We start from the raw sequence: 17,445 nt of genomic DNA, 5'->3' as shown, positions 1-17,445 counted from the left end.
AGCCCTTTGGCCTGGGCACAACAGTGCACGTGGACCAGGCCAACCTGAGCCTCCTCCTTCAAGCGGACAGACGGTGGTCTCCTTCCTTCCCTCCTGGACCGCCCCCTACCCTACCCACCTTCCTTTCTGCAGCCCAAGAGATATGAGAACTCATGCCCTGATGTCAACTTTGGTTTTATAGTTCTAAAAATAATAATTATGGTGTTTTTTAAGTGCTTCCTCTGTGTTAAGCACATTCTTTCATTTGTATCCTAACAGATCTCTGCAGGGAGAATCAGGGAGGGAGAGGGGAGAGTTCGGGGTGTTGGATGGTCCACGCTCGGCCACTGGGGGAAATTCAGGGAGGGAGAGGGGAGAATCGGGGGTGTTGAATGGCCCAGGCTGGGTCGCTGAGGGAGAATCAGGGAGGGAGAAGGGAGAATCAGTGGAGTTGGATGGTCCATTCCAAGCATGAGGTGGGTGTGTGTCCAGGAGGACAACCAGCACATAATTCCTCCTAGTGTCCTCTGGCCGCTGCCACTGACAGAGTCCTGGACTGGCGTGGGGGCTATCAGTCAGGAGTGGATGATGTGGGCATTTTGTTACATGAGTCTCTCTCTCTCTCTCTCTTTCCTACATTGCTCTGCACCCAGCAGGCGCCCGTTACAGTGCTTAGTACTCAGCAGCTGCCAGTTCAGTCAGTACTTTGCCTCCAGTAAAAGCCCCTTTGGGTGCTGCTCTGTGTCATTGGGGGAATCTGTAGAAAGACTCTTTTCTTCCCTACTGGTCACTCCAACAGCACAATAGGGAAATGTGTGTTTGTATATGTGTGTGTGTGTGTGTGTATGTCTTTCTTGGTGGCAAGCCAGATGTAATCCATCCCAAGGCTTTGTTTTGACCCAGCCAGTGCCAGTCGCTCATCCAGCTTCTCGCCCCTGGGGTGCTCATTCTTGGAAATTTCTCTGGACCACAGAGAAGACAGGCCTAATAGGGAGGGAGCTGCCGGGGAGCCATGTCCTGGGGCTGGCCTGGGACCCCTGACCTCCAGGCCTGGAGGGAAGCTGGACTGGGGGTTCCCTACCTGGGCAGGGCTCTTCCTTCCCTGTGTTCCTCCACCCCTGAAAGGTAGAACCCGACCACCCCACCCACCCCCACCATTCATTCATTCAATCGTATTTATGAAGCGCTTACTGTGTGCAGAGCACTGTACTAAATGGTTGGGAAGTACAAGTTGGCAACATATAGCGACGATCCCTACCCAACAACGGGATCACAGTCTAGAAGGGGGAGACAGACAACAAAACAAAACATGTAAACACACACATTGTCACATATCTGTAATTTATGGATTTATTTATATTAATGTCTGGGTCCCCCTCTAGATTGTAAACTTGTCGTGGGCAGGGAATAGGTCTGTTTATTGTTATACTGTACTCTCCCAATCGCTTAGTACGGTGCTTTGCACATAGTAAGCATTCAGTAACTAAGATTGCATGAACAACTGAATAAATGAACATGCACCCCCATCTCTCTCACACATAACGCAATGCCCACATACCCACTCAGTCACCCATGCAGTTATGCCCACACTCCCCACCCCCACACAGCAACGCCTACATACACACAGTTACGCCAACCCCCATCCGGCCGCCCACAGTCACACACAGACGTGTACCCACAGAGCCAGCTGCTCTCAGTGATTTATTTATTAAAGGTTAATGTTAATACAAAATGTGGCCAAGTACAGATGTCAGTAAGAAGGTTTTCTGGAAAACGCGTATCAAAGACCGGGAGAAGCAACGCCCCTGCCCCAGTGCCAGCTGCTTGGGCTGTGGAACAGGCACTCACAGAGACCCTCCCCACCAGCCGCCCCCCGACATCTACCCGCGGCTATTCCCGGTGTGGGGGTCCCTGGCGGGAGTGGGGTGACTCCAGATTATCCCACCCTCTGGGTCGGAGGGAGGGGCAAGGGTACGTGGAGCCCCGAAGCGTTGTGCTCAGTGGGCAAGTTGGAGCCCGGGGGCCTCGGGGGACTAAAAAATCTGGGCCTTGGCTTCAGCTGAAAAGATTTTAATAAAAAAATTCCTGGCTTCTTAAGATGTAAAAAGACAAAACCTGGGTTTGTCCCAGACTGTGTTCAGCCAAATTGGGGGTGGGGCCCCTGGGAGGGGCACGGCCGTGGAAGGGGGAGTTTGTGGGGGGCGGAACACCGATCCTGAGAAGACTTTGGGGTTCCTGTGCAGCTTCTGTGAGGTTGGGGCGGTTTTTGGCTACTGCACGCTAACCTCTGCTGCAGCCAGCTTGGCCCTCTCCACGCTGTGGCCATCCTAGAAGGTAAGGATGAGCCCAGCTTGGCTGGACCAGCCAGTAAGAGGAGCCAACGCGGAGGCAGTGGTGGGGAAGCAGCTTGGCAGACTTTTCCCCTAGAAAGAAGGTACCAGAGCCCCGGGACCCCTGCCTTGCGCCCCCCGGACCCGGTTGTTGCTGGCCTGAGGCTAGGCAGAGCCAAGGCTTCCGGTGAGTTGGTGCAGGGAAGGAAAAGGCCGGCCACCCAGGGTGCAGGCCCAGCCTGGGGGGCACTCTGGACTTGGGGGATGGAGGAGGGGATCTCGGTCCAACTTTCCCTCTCCCTGCGGGGGCCAGAGGGCCCGGAGCAGGGGCTCCTTAGCTCTCTCTCCAGAACCCTCCAGCCCCACGTCCTTGCCAGCACTGACCAGACCCAAGTGGCAATTTGCTCTGGGGGAGCCCCTGGCCAGAGTGGCGACCAACGCCGTTCCACGCTAATCTAGGCCTAAGCGCCAGACCAAGTTCTCAGCTCTGACCGCTCCTGCGTGGGGCTGATTCCAAGGTGGCACTGTGGGCACAAAGATTCCCTGAAGGAGAGGCCCCTCCCGGCCAGCCAGGCCCCCGAGGGCAGCGCTCAGGCAGGAGGGTGGCTTGAGCCAGGGAGGACCCTGCGGGCTCTGGGTCTGAACGGGCATGCTGTCCCAGGCCCAGCTCTGCCCGCTCGCTGGGGTGGTCCAAAGGCTGGCAAGGAGCCCCTGGACCTAGGCCCTCAGGTTGGGGAGGGGCTCACCCGGTGGTGGGGTTTCCATCTGGCTCTTTGTAGAAAATCTCTGGGAAGGGGTGGGAGGGGAGTTACTATTTATTCCACTGGTCACCGATTTTTTAAATCCCAAGAAAAGATCATCCTTGACCAATCACCGGAATGATGAGCACGCCTCGTCTTTCGAAACAAAAATTGGCAAAGGCAGTAACATCTTAGCCCTTGGAAATGATTCCGAGGAAAGGAACAGGAAGGTCGTAAGGGGAAAGGCCGGGGGAAGGGTCACCTCTTTCTTGATCTTCGCCCCCAAACGGCTCTGGCCGACTTCTACCAGTTGTCCAGGAAATCAAATCCCGTCTTCAACAGGACCTTGCTCGGGTTGGGCTGTTTGAAGAGGAAGAGATGGCGTGAGACCGTTTGCCAGTCAGAAGTCAAGTCAGATAATAATAATAATGATGATAATTATCGTAATAATAATTGCGGTATTTGTTCAGCGCTTACTATGTGCCAGGCACCGTACTAAGCACTGGGGTAGAGACAAGGTAATCGGGTTGGACAAAGTCCCTGTCAGATCCAAAGGTAGCACCATCACCGAGGCCTCCAGGAGGAAGCCCCCGCCAGGGATCGGGCGGGGGGACCCATCTCCATCACCCACCTCAGCCACCGCCAGACATGAGGCCCCTTCACTCTCAGACCTGGAAGATGTAGTAAACTTGAAAGCAGATTCTGCCAAGACCGATCCTCAGCTTGCCCTCGCCTGCTGCCCTCTCCTCTTACCTAATCCCCGTTCCCTCCCAGAGAATCTGAAAGCTCATCAGTTTTGAGCCACACTGCATGCACCCAGAAAGCAGAAAAGATGAAACAGAAGGTCTTCAGGAGAGTAGGAAAAAACTTTTAAGGTTTCCTTGGATGAAAGCACTGGAAAACTGAAACCAATAAATTCTGCTGATCAATCGATCAGTGGAATGGAAGGAATGTGGGAGAAGGGCTAGGGAGCATAGCGATGGTGTGGGAGGGAGAGGAAAGGGGAGAATGGGGACACAGTTTAAACTGTTGTTTTCCAGGAAAGCAACAAGGACTGAAATTCCTAGTCAGCCCAGACTTCCATCTCCAGCAGGGGAACCAGGTCTCTTAGAAGAACTGTATCAACACTCTCCCCAGTGAACCGGCATGGACCATCCCATATCTCTGACTCTCCCCTCTCCATCCCTGATCCTCCCCCCGATGACCCAGCATGGATCATCCCACTCCCCTGACTCTCCTCCAATGACCCAGGATGAACCATCCTGCGCCTCTGACTCTCCCTCAGTGATCCAGCACGGTTCATCCCACAGCTCTGACTCTCCCCACGTGACCTAGCACAGACCATCCCACATCCCTGACTCTCCCCTCTCTGTCCTCGACTCTTCCCCAGTGATCCAGCATGGATGCAGCAACCCTATGCCCTCTGGAAATCGGAGATGACCAAGCCAGATGACCTCACCTGCGCAGAAACCGTCTGAGAGAGAAAGGTATCCCCTCCCGCGCTGTCACTGGCTGCATCGTCGCTTCCTGTGCCGTCCTGCCTGCTGGCTGCGGAGGCCGGGATGTGGGCCGGCTCGGGGAGCCAGGAGTCACCCGCCTTGGTGGGCGACGCTGGGCCAGGCCAGGCTTTCTCCCGCTCGGAGGCCAGGCCGGGGAGGAGGGTTCTCTCCTGCCGCGGGGGACCGAGCCTCTCGGCCCTGGCCGGTTCCCGGTCCCACGGGGCGGGCTCGGGACGGAGGTAGGGAGTGAGCCCCTTCTCCCCTTTCTCCAGGGACTTGATCTGGCTGGGTGTCAGGGAGGGAAGCTCGGCCTGCGTCCCCTCCACCCGCGAGCGCTCGGCGCTTATCTTCCAGAAGGACGACGACTCCTCTTCCTTCCTGGGTGCCCCAAGGCCATCCGCGCCGGGGGTCTTGGCGCCCAGGGTGGGCTTGGCCGCCGGCCGTTGGTCGTTCTGGGTCAAGCTGCCACTCGGCTCTTGGATGGACAGAGAGGCGATGCTGAACTCCATCTGGCTCTGGCCGGAGGGGGAGGACAGTTGTGAGTTGCTGGCGGGGGAGACAGGAAGGGACGGGACCCTTGGTGGCCCTCTACCCTCCCACCCGCCCCGGCTGGTTCCCTCCCCGGAGGAGGGCCAGACCAACCCTTCACCGGGCCCATATCCCCTCAGGCCTCCCAGACGTTTCCTCCCATCTTGGCCACCGCCACTTCAACATGTCCAACCTCAAGTCTTCCTCTTCCTTCCAAGCCCCCATTGACCCATCCCTACTGCCCCCAGCTCCGCTGATCACTTGCCATTCGGCCACACCCTCGCTCCTTGCTTTCCCTCCCTCCGTTCTCCTGCCCCAGGTGGGTCAGGTGGTTCCGGGGGGCTGGGCGGGCAGAGGGTCTTGTGTCCAATGGCCCGGCTCACACCCACAGTGGCCACGGGATGAGCCCGAGGGCCTTTCCCGGTCAGTCATCTACACGGAAATGTGGCAGCAAGGCTCAGGGTCGGCCAGGCAGCCCCAAACCTGGTGCCCACGGACAGATTGGGAAGCGGCGAGGCTCGGGCAGGGTCCCAACCCTTCCCAGGCCGTCCCGTCCCCTAGCTCCCTGTGCCCCGGCTGGCAGCTCCCGCCTGGCAGCACCCTCCCTTGAGCGGGAAGGCCGCCGGAGCCCAAGCCCTAGTTCTGCAGCTTAGTCACGGCAGAGGAATGTGCGGTAAAACCGGGGGCGGCGGCAGGACCGGTCCTTGTGGCCGAAGCAGACCGACAGGAGCAGCAGTGCTATTCGTTATTTGTTAAGTGCTTACTTTGTGCTGGGCACTGTACTAAGCGCTGGGGAGGGTACAAGCAAATTGGGTTGGACACTGTCCCTTTCCCATCGGGGCTCACAGTCTCAATCTCCATTTTACAGAGGAGGTAACTGAGGCCCAGAAAAGTGAAGTGACTTGCCCAAGGTCATATAGCAGACGAGTGGCAGAGTCAGGATTAGACACCCGACCTTCTGACTCCCGGGCCCGGGCCGTGCCAATCCATGTGCCGGAGACCACGGCCACAGGAAGAGCTGCTCCCTGGCTCGGCCGGTAATCGGGGAGACACCCCGGCTGGCACCCCCGACCCTGCGGTCAGGGGGAAGGTCGCCGTCCCTGAGGCCCGGGGTGGGTCGATTCGGAGATGCAGAGACACAGGCTGCTCAGGGGGTGGCCACGGACCAGAGACTAGATTGTCCCCCTCCACACCCCTAACCCCAAAACAGTCTGTCCACAGGGCACTTCTGGCACCGCAGACCGAAAGGCCCCTGGCCACCCGGCACCGTTGGTGCTCAGAAACCAGGCCACAGTTGCGTGCCAGGTGGGCTGGGGGATGTGGCTGGGAAGGGGTTGATATCAGAGCGGCCCCAACCGCTTCCCTCCACGAATTCCTCGCTGGGCTTGAGAATGAGTGGAATTCTCTCCCCACCCCCAGTTCGGCTCAGCCTTCCCTGGGCCCAAGCCAAGGCAAGCCAGGCTTTCCACTTTCAGCATCAGGAGTGGCCAAGGCGGAGGGAAGACCAACCCAAGGAGCGGGGAGGGAGACGGAAGGGAGGGTTCCCCGGAGAATTCAGAGGTGCCAAGTGTAAGACCAGGCTCAAGGTGCAGTCAGGGGCACTAGGATCCCCGAGCCACTGCCAGCTGGTTCCAATTCCTAAACTCCAACACCTCATTCACTTCGAGACCCCTCTTTCCCACCTCCCGATCCGACAGGCCTGTTCCTAACAGTCGCTGCCCGGCTGGCATGAAACTACTGTCTCCCGGTAGCAGCGTGGGGGACAGCGTGGCTCAGTGGAAAGAGCCCGGGCTTTGGAGTCAGAGGTCATGGATTCAAATCCCGGCTCTGCCAATTGTCAGCTGACTTTGGGCAAGTCACTTCACTTTTCTGGGCCTCTGTTACCTCATCTGTAAAATGGGGATTAAGACTGTGAGCACTACATGGGACAACCTGATTACCTTGTATCCCCCAGCACTTAGAACAGTGCTTGGCACATAGTAAGCACTTAACAAATACCATCATCATCATCAACAGTCTAAGGTAACATTGTTGGCCAAAGCAAAATCTCCCTGGACCTTACCCTCTCCCCAGCCTGGCTCCAGGTCTCGGGAATGGTCACAGAGCACTCTCTTGCCCGGCTGCCCGGCAGGTGTTCGAACAAGTCCAGAACACCCTTCTCCCAGCCCGGGAGCTCAGCCTTCACAGGGTTTGCTCAGGGTAAGCGACAGCCGGGGCCGGGGATGGGGGGATTTGATGGGATGTGGGAAAGTGCTAGGGGGGTCCCTCCTGTCCCAGGGTCTCCTGTTCCAGAGCCCCAACCCAGGGTCTCACGCCACAGAACTCCTAGCCCTTCTCTAATTAATAAAATTTTAGACTATGAGCCCACTGTTGGGTAGGGACTGGCTCTATATGTTGCCAACTTGTACTTCCCAAGTGCTTAGTACAGTGCTCTGCACACAGTAAGCGCTCAATAAATATGATTGATGATAAAGGAGGCATGCGGCCCAACAGGAGCTGATTATGCTTGACTTTACCATCACGGCCGTGTCTGGCAAGAACCCCTCTCTCGTGCCCTTTATTCCTAAAACCAAGGGAATAGTTCAGCCCTTCCCAATCCCACCCCTGAGGTCTGCCCACAATGCTCAAAAAAGGGATTCTTCAAGTAAAGGAGAAATTAGATGTTCTCTCACTTACCTTGGTCTCCCAGGAGAAAGGGGCAGAGTGTTCATCCTGCCAAGTTAGGTCCTGAAACACAAAGCTAACAGTCAGTCAGTCTGAAGCCACTCCCAGGTCAGGTGGCTGCAGGCAGAGCCCACTCCCTCCCCACCAGCCCTCGCCCAAGGCCTTCAGACTGACCCTGCCTCCCGGCAGGCCTAGCAGGGGGCTCGGTCAGCCGCAACGGCATGATGCGATGAGTTCACCAGCGCGAACCGATGCTGACCCAGCACCAGAATTCTGGGCAACCAGCACGGGATGCCCCCGAGAAAAACACCCCCAGTCCAGCCATCGACAACGAGGCTCCCACTGTCTGGTCCTCGCGACTCGCCCACCCACCGGGCCTACTCTCCAGACCTCCTGGAATCTCTGATCTTGCTCCCTGGTGTGGTGTGGGGTGTCCTCAGGAAGCTCACTGCCTCAGTTTCCCCCATCTGAAGTGCCCAGAAGGGCAGCGAACATCTTTATGAAATTATCTGAATGTTTTATTATTATTATTATTAATATAATAATAGTACTTATTAAGCGCTTACTAGGTACCAAACTGGGTTTGATACAAGATAATCAGGTTGGACACAGTCCTTGTCCTTCTTGGGGCTTGCAGTCTAAGTAGGAGGAAGCTGGATTTAATCCCTTTTTACAGATGAGGAAACTGAGGCACAGAGAAGTTAAGTGACTTTTCCAAGGTTCCAGAGCGGGCAAGGGATGAAGCTGAGATTAGAACCTATGTCCTCTGAATCCCAGGCCCAAATTCTCTCCATCAGGCCACACTGCTTCAGCACAACTTATGTTTTTTTTCTTAAACAAAGGAATATCTGTCCTAAATTTGGGTCCAGTTTGGCTAAAGCTCGGAAGAGCAGTGAGGAGCAAAAAGCAAGTTTGGTCCTTTGGGACCGAACCGTAACATTCCACTGACCACTTCAATGGATAGATGAGGAAGCAGTGAAAAACTCTGCCCCAAAACCCAGGAAGGGAGAAAAGGAGAGAAAGACAGGGAGAGAAAGAGAGAGGGAGGGAGCAAGGAATTGAAGGGTGGGTGAGGAAGAGAGAGAGGGAGGAGAGCGGGAGAAGACAGAAGTCAATCTGGCTAGCCTCTTCAGCCATCAAAATAGAAAATTTCCACTAGCTGACCGAGTCCCCGGCCGGGCAGAGGTGAAGTCGAGATTTTTGTCTTCCTTCTAGGGAGCATTTCTCCGAGGAGAATCCATGAGCAGAAGTCAGTCAAACTTCAAGATGGCGAAGCTTCAGGGTGGAAGCTGGAGCAGTGTGGCGGTGCCAGGCAAGTGGTTCCGGAGATATGCCCACCGAGGCAGTGGCTCGGGGCGGGCTTCCAGGGCGGCGGTGGCGGCTGCGATCCCAATAGGCCTGCCTGCCCCCAGAGACCTCAGCTGCCGCCCCTCCGAGCTCCCACCGATGAGGACAAGCCGGGAGCCGGGAGATGAGGTGGGGCCGTGACGGCGGCAGGCGGCCGTGCCAGGCGGCAGCGCCTTGAAGCAGCGCCAGGCAGCAGCTGGGGCCCTGAACAACACAGCGGTCCCCAGCAGACCTGGTTGCCAATGGCATCAGGAGACAATTTTAATTTTCTGTTTACTTTCTCTCAGGGACTGATGCACAGAACCCTCAACAGATAAAACTACTGTTACCTAAAAAAGATTTTATACTCCAGGTCACACACACACACAAACACACACACAATTTTCGATGGATTTGGCCACACCAGATCTAAGTGCTTTAGAAAACCTGTATTTTTCTGCCTCCACATTGGTCACACCCTTGTTTTTCCTGGCAGTGCGGTCACACAGTTAAAGCCCAGCCGAGACCTTTAAGAACATTCATCCGAATTCAGAAAATGTGGGCAAGCCTGGCCCACGTCCAGACCTCACTCACATCCCAGGGAGTCTTCTGGCCACATGTTTTACGAGTCACCCAAGGCAAAAGAATGGAAACTTCAGCTACTACTTGGATTTCTCCAAGATCCCTAACCCTAGAAGCCTTCTCTAAAGATCCTATTTTCCCTCCCCGGTTCCCATCCCTGCCATTTTCCCTCCCCACTGCCTCCCCCATACATTCTGTCCCACCCCCACAGCACTTTATTTATCAGGTCCTGATATTTGGTTGCTTCTTTTACCTGTAACTTATTTTAATGTCAGTCTCCCTTGCTAGACAGAATGCTCCTTGTGAGAGGAGACTGTGTGTACTTTTTTTTTTTAAGGTATTTGTTAAGTGCTTACTATGTGCCAGGCACTGTACTAAGAACTGGGGTAGACAGAAGCTAAATCACGGTTGGACACAATCCATGTCCCATACGGGGCTCACAGTTTTAACCCCCACTTTACAGATAAGGAAAATGAGGCAAAGTTAAGTGACTTGCCCTAGGTCTACTCTACTTACTCTTATTGCATTCTCTCAAGTACTTAGTAATAATAATAATAATGATGGCATTTATTAAGCTCTTACTATGTGCAAAGTAGTTCTAAGCGCTGTGTCAATTACATAACAGTTATAATTAATCACATTATCATTAATAATTATTTATTAAGTGCTATGTGCCAGGCACTCCACTAAATCCTGGGGTAAATACAAGTAAATTGAGTTGGATACAATCCCTGTCCCACATAAAGCTCACAGTCTTAATCCCCCTTTTACAGATGAGGGAACCGAGGCACCGAGAAGTTAAGTGACTTGCCCAAGGTCGCACAGTAGACAAGTGGCAGAGCTGGGATTAGAACCCATGACCTTCTGACTCCCAGGGCCATGCTCTGCTCTGCACACAGTAGATGCTCCAAAAAATACCACTGATTCTCACCTACCCCATAAGTGACATTTACTGAATGAGGGACCCGCTGGAGGCAGGGTACTGTTCTGGGCATCTTTTGGGCACTGCTGTGGGCAGGGCACTGTTCTGGGTGCCTGCTAGAAGTAGGACACTGTGATGTGCGCCTGCCGTGGGCAAGGTGCTGTGCTATGTGCAGAGTGTTGTGCTGGGAGCACGCTGAGGGCAGAGAACTGTGTTGGGGCCCTCCGTGAGCAGGGCACTGGGCTGGGTGTTTGGAGGACATGTGGGAGAAGATACAACTTGGCCTGGGTGGCACTCAGGTTGGCGGAAAATGGCACGAGGACAGAAATTTCTTGGAAAAGCCTGGCTGAACATTTAACCCAGTGCTACCAGCCCCAGCTCTTGTCTCCATCTTTTCTCTCTCTCTCACTGTCTCTCGCCTTTGAGCTATTTGACCATTTTGCTATTTTCAGTTCGACTGGCTTGGAAAAACTCCCTCAGAGGCGTTAAAGGGCAACCCACCCTGCATAACACCTGAGGGGTCAATCAATCAATCAATCAGTCGTATTTATTGAGCGCTTACTGTGTGCAGAGCACTGTACTAAGCGCTTGGGAAGTACAAGTTGGCAACATATAGAGACAGTCCCTACCCGACAGTGGGCTCACAGTCTAAAAGGGGGAGACAGAGAACAAAACCATACTAACAAAATAAAATAAATAGAATAGATATGTACAAGTAAAATAAATAAAAAAATTGAGTAATAAATATGTACAAACATATATACATATATACAGGTGCTGTGGGGAAGAGAAGGAGGTAAGATGAGGGGGATGGAGAGGGGGACGAGGGGTCGATGGAAGTATCCGAGGCACAGTAGAAAAGGCGGATCCTGCACAATGCAGTTTGGGCTTGGGGATTCCTGAGTTCCTGAATCTGTTTTTTCATGGGATTTTCCTTTTCCAATTCCATGATCCTAGGCCACTTGGCTCCTTGGCCTAAACCTCCGCTTTTGCCATGTAGTAGTATTAGTAGTAGTACTTAGAGTTTACTGTTCACAGAACACTGTGCATGCCAACTTGTACTTCCCAAGCGCTTAGTACAGTGCTCTGCACAAAGTAAGTGCTCAATAAATACGATTGAATGAATGAACACCTGGGTGGGGATTAGCCCTTGGCTCTCAGGGGGCTCGGAAGCTTCAGCCAGGAGCTAGTCTCTGGATCTTCTTGGTTCTTTCCTCCAAGAAGGTCAGGGACTAGACGAGGCTGCAGAGAACTGATGTTATATTTCTTCTCTGCCCCACTTCCACCCCGTCCCATTACTATGCAGCTTTCCTTCCGTATTACTATTATTATTATGGTATATATTAAGTGCTTAGCACTGTTCTAAATGCTGGGGTAGATATAAAGTAATTGGATTGTCCCACGTGGGGCTCACGGTCTTAATCCCCATTTTACAGATGAGGTAACTGAAGCACAGAGAAGTTAAATGGCTTGGCCAAGGTCAAACAGCAGTCAAGTGGCAGAGCTGGGATTAGAACCCACGACCTCTAAATCCTAAAACCGTGCTCTTTCCACTAAGCCACGCTGCTTCTCTGCTCTGCTTTCTTCTGTCCTCCCTCCACACTCTTGCTCCTCAAAGCTGAGACTCCAGAACTGAGGTTCACTCCAGAACTGGGGTTCAGTCGTGAACCCCGGGGTCTCTTTCTGGAGGTTGAGGTAGAGGTGCAGACCTGACTGGAAGCTGGGGGTTGGACTGGATTGCCCGAGGTCTCTTGCTGCCCTGGTACGACAAATCACAAATTCTTCTCCACCCAGAAGTTTTCCTCAGACTGCTCAACTGGAGGCGTGTCTGCCCCATCGCCCCTGCCACCGCCGGAACCTGGGGGCACCGGCCTCATCGCCTCCAGAGCTGGTACCGGAGGGGCACTGGCTCCATCGCCCCCCCTCCCTCAGCTGGAACCCAGGAGCACCAGCCCCATCGCTCCCAGAGCTGGTATGGGGGGCACCAACCCCATCACCCCCACAGCTGATAACAGGAGGACACCAGCCCCATCGCACCCAGAGCTGGTATGGGGGGCACCAACCCCATCACTCCCACAGCTGTTGCTGGGGGGGGGGCATCAGCCCCGTCACCCCCACAGCTGGTACCAGGGGGGCATCAGCCCCGTCACCCCACAGCTGGTACCAGGGGGGCACCAGCCCCGTCACCTCCACAGCTGGTACCGGGGGGGGCACCAGCCCTGTCGCCCCCACAGCTGGTACCGGGGGGGCACCAGCCCTGTCGCCCCCACAGCTGGTACCGGGGGGACACCAGCCCCGTCACCCCTACAGCTGGTACTGGGGGGGCGCCAGCCCCGTCACCCCCACAGCTGGTACCAGGGGGACTCCAGCTCTATTGCCCCTACAGCTGGTACTGGGGGGCACCAGCCCTGTCGCCCCCACAGCTGGTACTGGGGGGACACCAGCCCTGTCACCCCCACAGCTGGTACCAAGAGGGCACCAGCCCCGTCACCCCCACAGCTGGTACCAGGGGGGCACCAGCCCAATCGCCCCCACAACCGGTACGGGGGGAGCACCAGCACCATCCCCCCCACAGTTGGTCCTGGGGGGGCTTGAGTCCCATCGCCCTCACAGCTGGTACCGGGGGGGGGGGGGGGCACGACTCCACCGCCCCCCAGAGTTGGTACCGGGGGGGCCACCAACCCCCTCCCCCCCGGGGGCACTGGCGTCCTCCTCACCTCGTCGCCGAAGTGCACGACTTTCTGGCCGGTGTCGGCGGCGGCGGGGTCGGGGCCGGAGGGCTTGGCGCAGTGTGCGGCGTAGCGGGCCTGGACGTGGGGCCCCAGCAGGCCCCGGTCGATGAGCTCGTCCTGCCGGCGGGCGGGCAGCCGCTCCCAGTCGGGCCCGTAGCGCTGGCGGATGCGCTCCTTGTCCTGCATGATCTTCCTGGCCATGGGGCTCAGCGACGAGAAGTAGGTGAACCGCTTCCGCTCCTTCTCGTCCAGCGGCCGGTTGCCGTTCAGCGCGGCCGTGCGGGAGGCCGCGATCGCCGCCGCCATCGACGCCATCGGCCCGGGGCCCAGACCCACCGAACGACCGACCGACCGACGGATGGACGGACCGACGGGCCCCGACCCCGCTGACGAAGGGAAGGGAAGGGCAGGGCAGGACGGGGCCCGGCGGATGGGGCGCCGGGCGGGGCCTGGAAACGAAGGGGCGGGACGATGATGATGATGATGATGCTGGGCAGGGCCTACGGACGAACGGGGGGCGGAGACCCCAAGTGGCCCCCGTGGAAAGAGCCCCCGGGCTTGGGGGTCAGAGGTCGTGGGTTCTAATCCCGCCCCCGCCAACTGTCACCCGTGTGACTTTGGGTAAGTCGCTTCACTTCTCTGGCCCTCAGTGACCTCATCTGGAAAATGGGGGTTGTCTGCGAGCCCCCGCGTGGGACAACGTGATCACCTTGTAATAATAATAATAATGATGATGATGGCGTTTATTAAGCGCTTACTACGTGCAACGCACTGTTCTAAGCGCTGGGGAGGTTACTAGGTGGTCAGGTTGTCCCATTTTTGCAGGTGAGGGAAGGGTCCCAGTCTTCATCCCCATTATACAGATGAAGTAACTGAGGCACAGAAAAGTGAAGTGACTTGCCCAAAGTCACACAGCTGACAATTGGCGGAGCCGGGATTGGAACCCATGACCTCTGACTCCAAAGCCCGGGCTCTTTCCATTGCGCCACGCCATCCTCCCCAGCGCTTAGAACAGTGCTTTGCACATAGTAAGCACTCAACAAATATTATCGGAGAAGCCGCGTGGCTCCGTGGAAAGAGCCCGGGCTTGGGAGTCAGAGGTCGTGGGTTCTAATCCCGCCCCCGCCAACTGTCACCCGTGTGACTTTGGGTAAGTCGCTTCACTTCTCTGGCCCTCAGTTACCTCATCTGGAAAATGGGGATTGTCTGCGAGCCCCCCCGTGGGACAACGTGATCACCTTGTAATAATAGTAATAATGATGATGGCATTTATTAAGGGCTTACTACGTGCAAAGCACTGTTCTAAGCGTTGGGGAGGTTACAAGGTGATCAGGTTGTCCCACGGGGGGCTCACATTCTTCACCCCCCCCCCTTTTACAGATGAGGGAACTGAGGCCCAGAGAAGTGAAGGGACTTGCCCAAAGTCACACAGCTGACAATTGGCAGAGCCGGGATTTTAACCCATGACCTCTGACTCCAAAGCCCAGGCTCTTTCCACTGAGCCACTCTGAACTGTCACCTGTGTGACTTTGGGTAAGTCACTTCACTTCTCTGGCCCTCAGTTACCTCATCTGGAAAAAGGGGATTGTTTGCGAGCACCCCCCCGGGGGACAACGTGATCACCTTGTATTAATAATAATAATGATGGCATTTATTAAGCGCTTACTATGTGCAACGCACTGTTCTAAGCGCTGGGGAGGTTACTATGTGCAACGCACTGTTCTAAGCGCTGGGGAGGTTACTATGTGCAACGCACTGTTCTAAGCGCCGGGGAGGTTACAAGGTGATCAGGTTGTCCCATGGGGGGCTCCCAGTCTTAATCCCCATTTTACAGATGAGGTGACTGAGGCCCAGAGAAGTGAAGTGACTTGCCCAAAGTCACCCAGCCAACAAGTGGCGGAGCCGGGTTCGGAACCCATGACCTCTGGCTCCAAAGCCCGGGCTCTATTATTCTTCTCTGGGCCTCAGTTCTCTCATCTGGAAAATGGGGGTTAAGACTGTGAGCCCCCCCCGTGGGACGGCCTGATCACCTTGTAACCTCCCCAGCGCTTAGAACAGTGCTTTGCACATAGTAAGCGCTTAATAAATGCCATTATTAGTATTATTATTATTATTAAGTGGGCGGGGCCGAGCGGGATGACGGACAGGGCCGACGGAGGAGATGGGCGGGGCCGAGCGAAGGGGCGACGTGTGATAGGCGGAGCCCAGCCTTCCCTCCCTGGTGACGTCACCGCTGGAGGCGGGGGGGGGGTGAGGTGGAGCAGTGTCAAGGCCCCCCCACACCGAGCCAAGATTTCTGAGGCGGCGACCGCCCAAGCTGTCTGTGGAGGAGGAGGAGGAGGAGGCCGAGGAATCGGGAGGAAGAGTGGAAGCTGCCTGCGGGGCAGCCTGCCCGCCAGCCCCCAGACCCCCCCCAGCCCTCTTCTGTCACGGGCAGCCCCGAACCAACCGCTGGGCAACACCACGGATCCTGTTTTCCCTCAGAACAAAAACCTGGGAGGAAGCCCGAGGACACCACTCCCACACAGAAGCTGATAATAAGAACGACGATGATGATGGGGGTGGTATTTGTAAGCGCTCACTAAGTGCCAAGCGCTGTTCTAAGCCCCGTAGTGGACACAAGGTAATCAGGTTGTCCCGCGTGGGGCTCACAGTCTCAATCCCCATTTTACAGATGAGGGAACGGAGGCACAGGACGTTAAGTGACTTGCTCAAAGTCCCACAGCTGCCAAGTGGCAGAGTTAGGATTAGAATAAAATAATAATGATGGCATTTGTTAAGTGCTTACTGTGTGCCAAGCGCTGTTCTAAGCGCTGAGGTGGACACAGGGTAATCAGGTTGTCCCGCATGGGGCTCACAGTCTCAATCCCCATTTTACAGATGAGGGAACAGAGGCACAGGACGTTAAGTGACTTGCCCAAAGTCCCACAGCTGCCAAGTGGCAGAGCTGGGATTAGAATAAAATAATAATAATGATGATGGCATTTGTTAAGCGCTTACTATGTGCCAAGCGCTGTTCTAAGCCCCGTGGTGGACACAAGATAATCACGTTGTCCTGTGTGGGGCTCACAGTCTCAATCCCCATTTTACAGATGAGGGAACGGAGGCACAGGACGTTAAGTGACTTGCCCAAAGTCCCACAGCTGCCAAGTGGCAGAGCTGGGATTAGAATAAAATAATAATAATGATGGCATTTGTTAAGAGCTTACTATGTGCCAAGCGCTGTTCTAAGCACCGAGGTGAACACAAGGTAATCAGGTTGTCTCGCATGGGGCTCACAGTCTCAATCCCCATTTTACAGATGAGGGAACGGGGGCACAGGGACGTTAAGTGAGTTGCCCAAAGTCCCACAGCTGCCAAGTGGCAGAGTTGGGATTAGAATAAAATAATAATAATGATGGCATTTGTTAAAAGCTTACTATGTGGCAGGCACTGTTCTAAGCCCCAAAGTGGACACAAGGTAATCAGGTTGTCCCGCGTGGGGCTCTCAGTCTCAATCCCCATTGTACAGATGAGGGAACGGGGGCACAGAGACGTTAAGTGAGTTGCCCAAAGTCCCACAGCTGCCAAGTGGCAGAGCTGGGATTAGAATAAAATAATAATAATAATAATGATGGCATTTGTTAAGCACTTACTATGTGCCAAGCACTGTTCTAAGCACTGAGGTGGATAATCAGGTTGTTCCATGTGGGGCTCACAGTCTCAACCCCCATTTTACAGATGAGGGAACGGAGGCCCAGAGAAGTTAAGCCACTCGCCTAAAGTCACACAGCTGATAAGTGGCGGAGCTGGGATTAGAACCCACGACCTCTGCCTCCCAAGCCCAGGCTCTTGCCACAAAGTCACGCTGCTTCTCTAATGATGATCTCTAATGATGATGCGGGCATTGGGCGAGTGGCAAGCTCTTGGGTCTCGGGCAACATGGGGCAGACTTTTGTGTTCCTTGCTGGGCACAGCAGGTCCTGTTGGGGGACCCATCTCTAGATTGTAAGCTCATTGTGGGCAGGGAATGTGTCTGCTCATTGTTATACTGTACTGTCCCAAGCGCTTAGTGCAGTGCGCTACACACAATAAGTGCTCAAACGCAATTAATGAATGAATGACCCGAATCACTCTTTTTGGACAAGAACCTGCCGGGCGGGG

At 55.2% G+C, this 17,445-nt stretch overlaps 1 protein-coding gene across 1 annotated transcript; it reads right to left on the bottom strand.

The window, feature by feature from the left end:
* Window positions 1-1,667: 1,667 nt before the first annotated feature.
* Window positions 1,668-13,718, bottom strand: C19H1orf198 (chromosome 19 C1orf198 homolog). Its single transcript, XM_038761240.1, has 4 exons — window positions 13,288-13,718; window positions 7,753-7,803; window positions 4,509-5,063; window positions 1,668-3,409 (listed from the first exon to the last, which is right to left on the bottom strand). Exons 1-4 carry the CDS (start codon window positions 13,615-13,617, stop codon window positions 3,353-3,355), a joined length of 993 nt encoding a protein of 330 aa, XP_038617168.1. The 5' UTR covers window positions 13,618-13,718; the 3' UTR covers window positions 1,668-3,352.
* Between the last annotated feature and the right edge of the window lie 3,727 nt (window positions 13,719-17,445).

This window comes from Tachyglossus aculeatus, chromosome 19, assembly GCF_015852505.1.
Source record: "Tachyglossus aculeatus isolate mTacAcu1 chromosome 19, mTacAcu1.pri, whole genome shotgun sequence".
Lineage (NCBI taxonomy): Eukaryota > Metazoa > Chordata > Mammalia > Monotremata > Tachyglossidae > Tachyglossus > Tachyglossus aculeatus.
The sequence above is the reverse complement of the archived record's forward strand: the minus strand, read 5'-3'. Positions and strand labels throughout refer to the sequence as shown.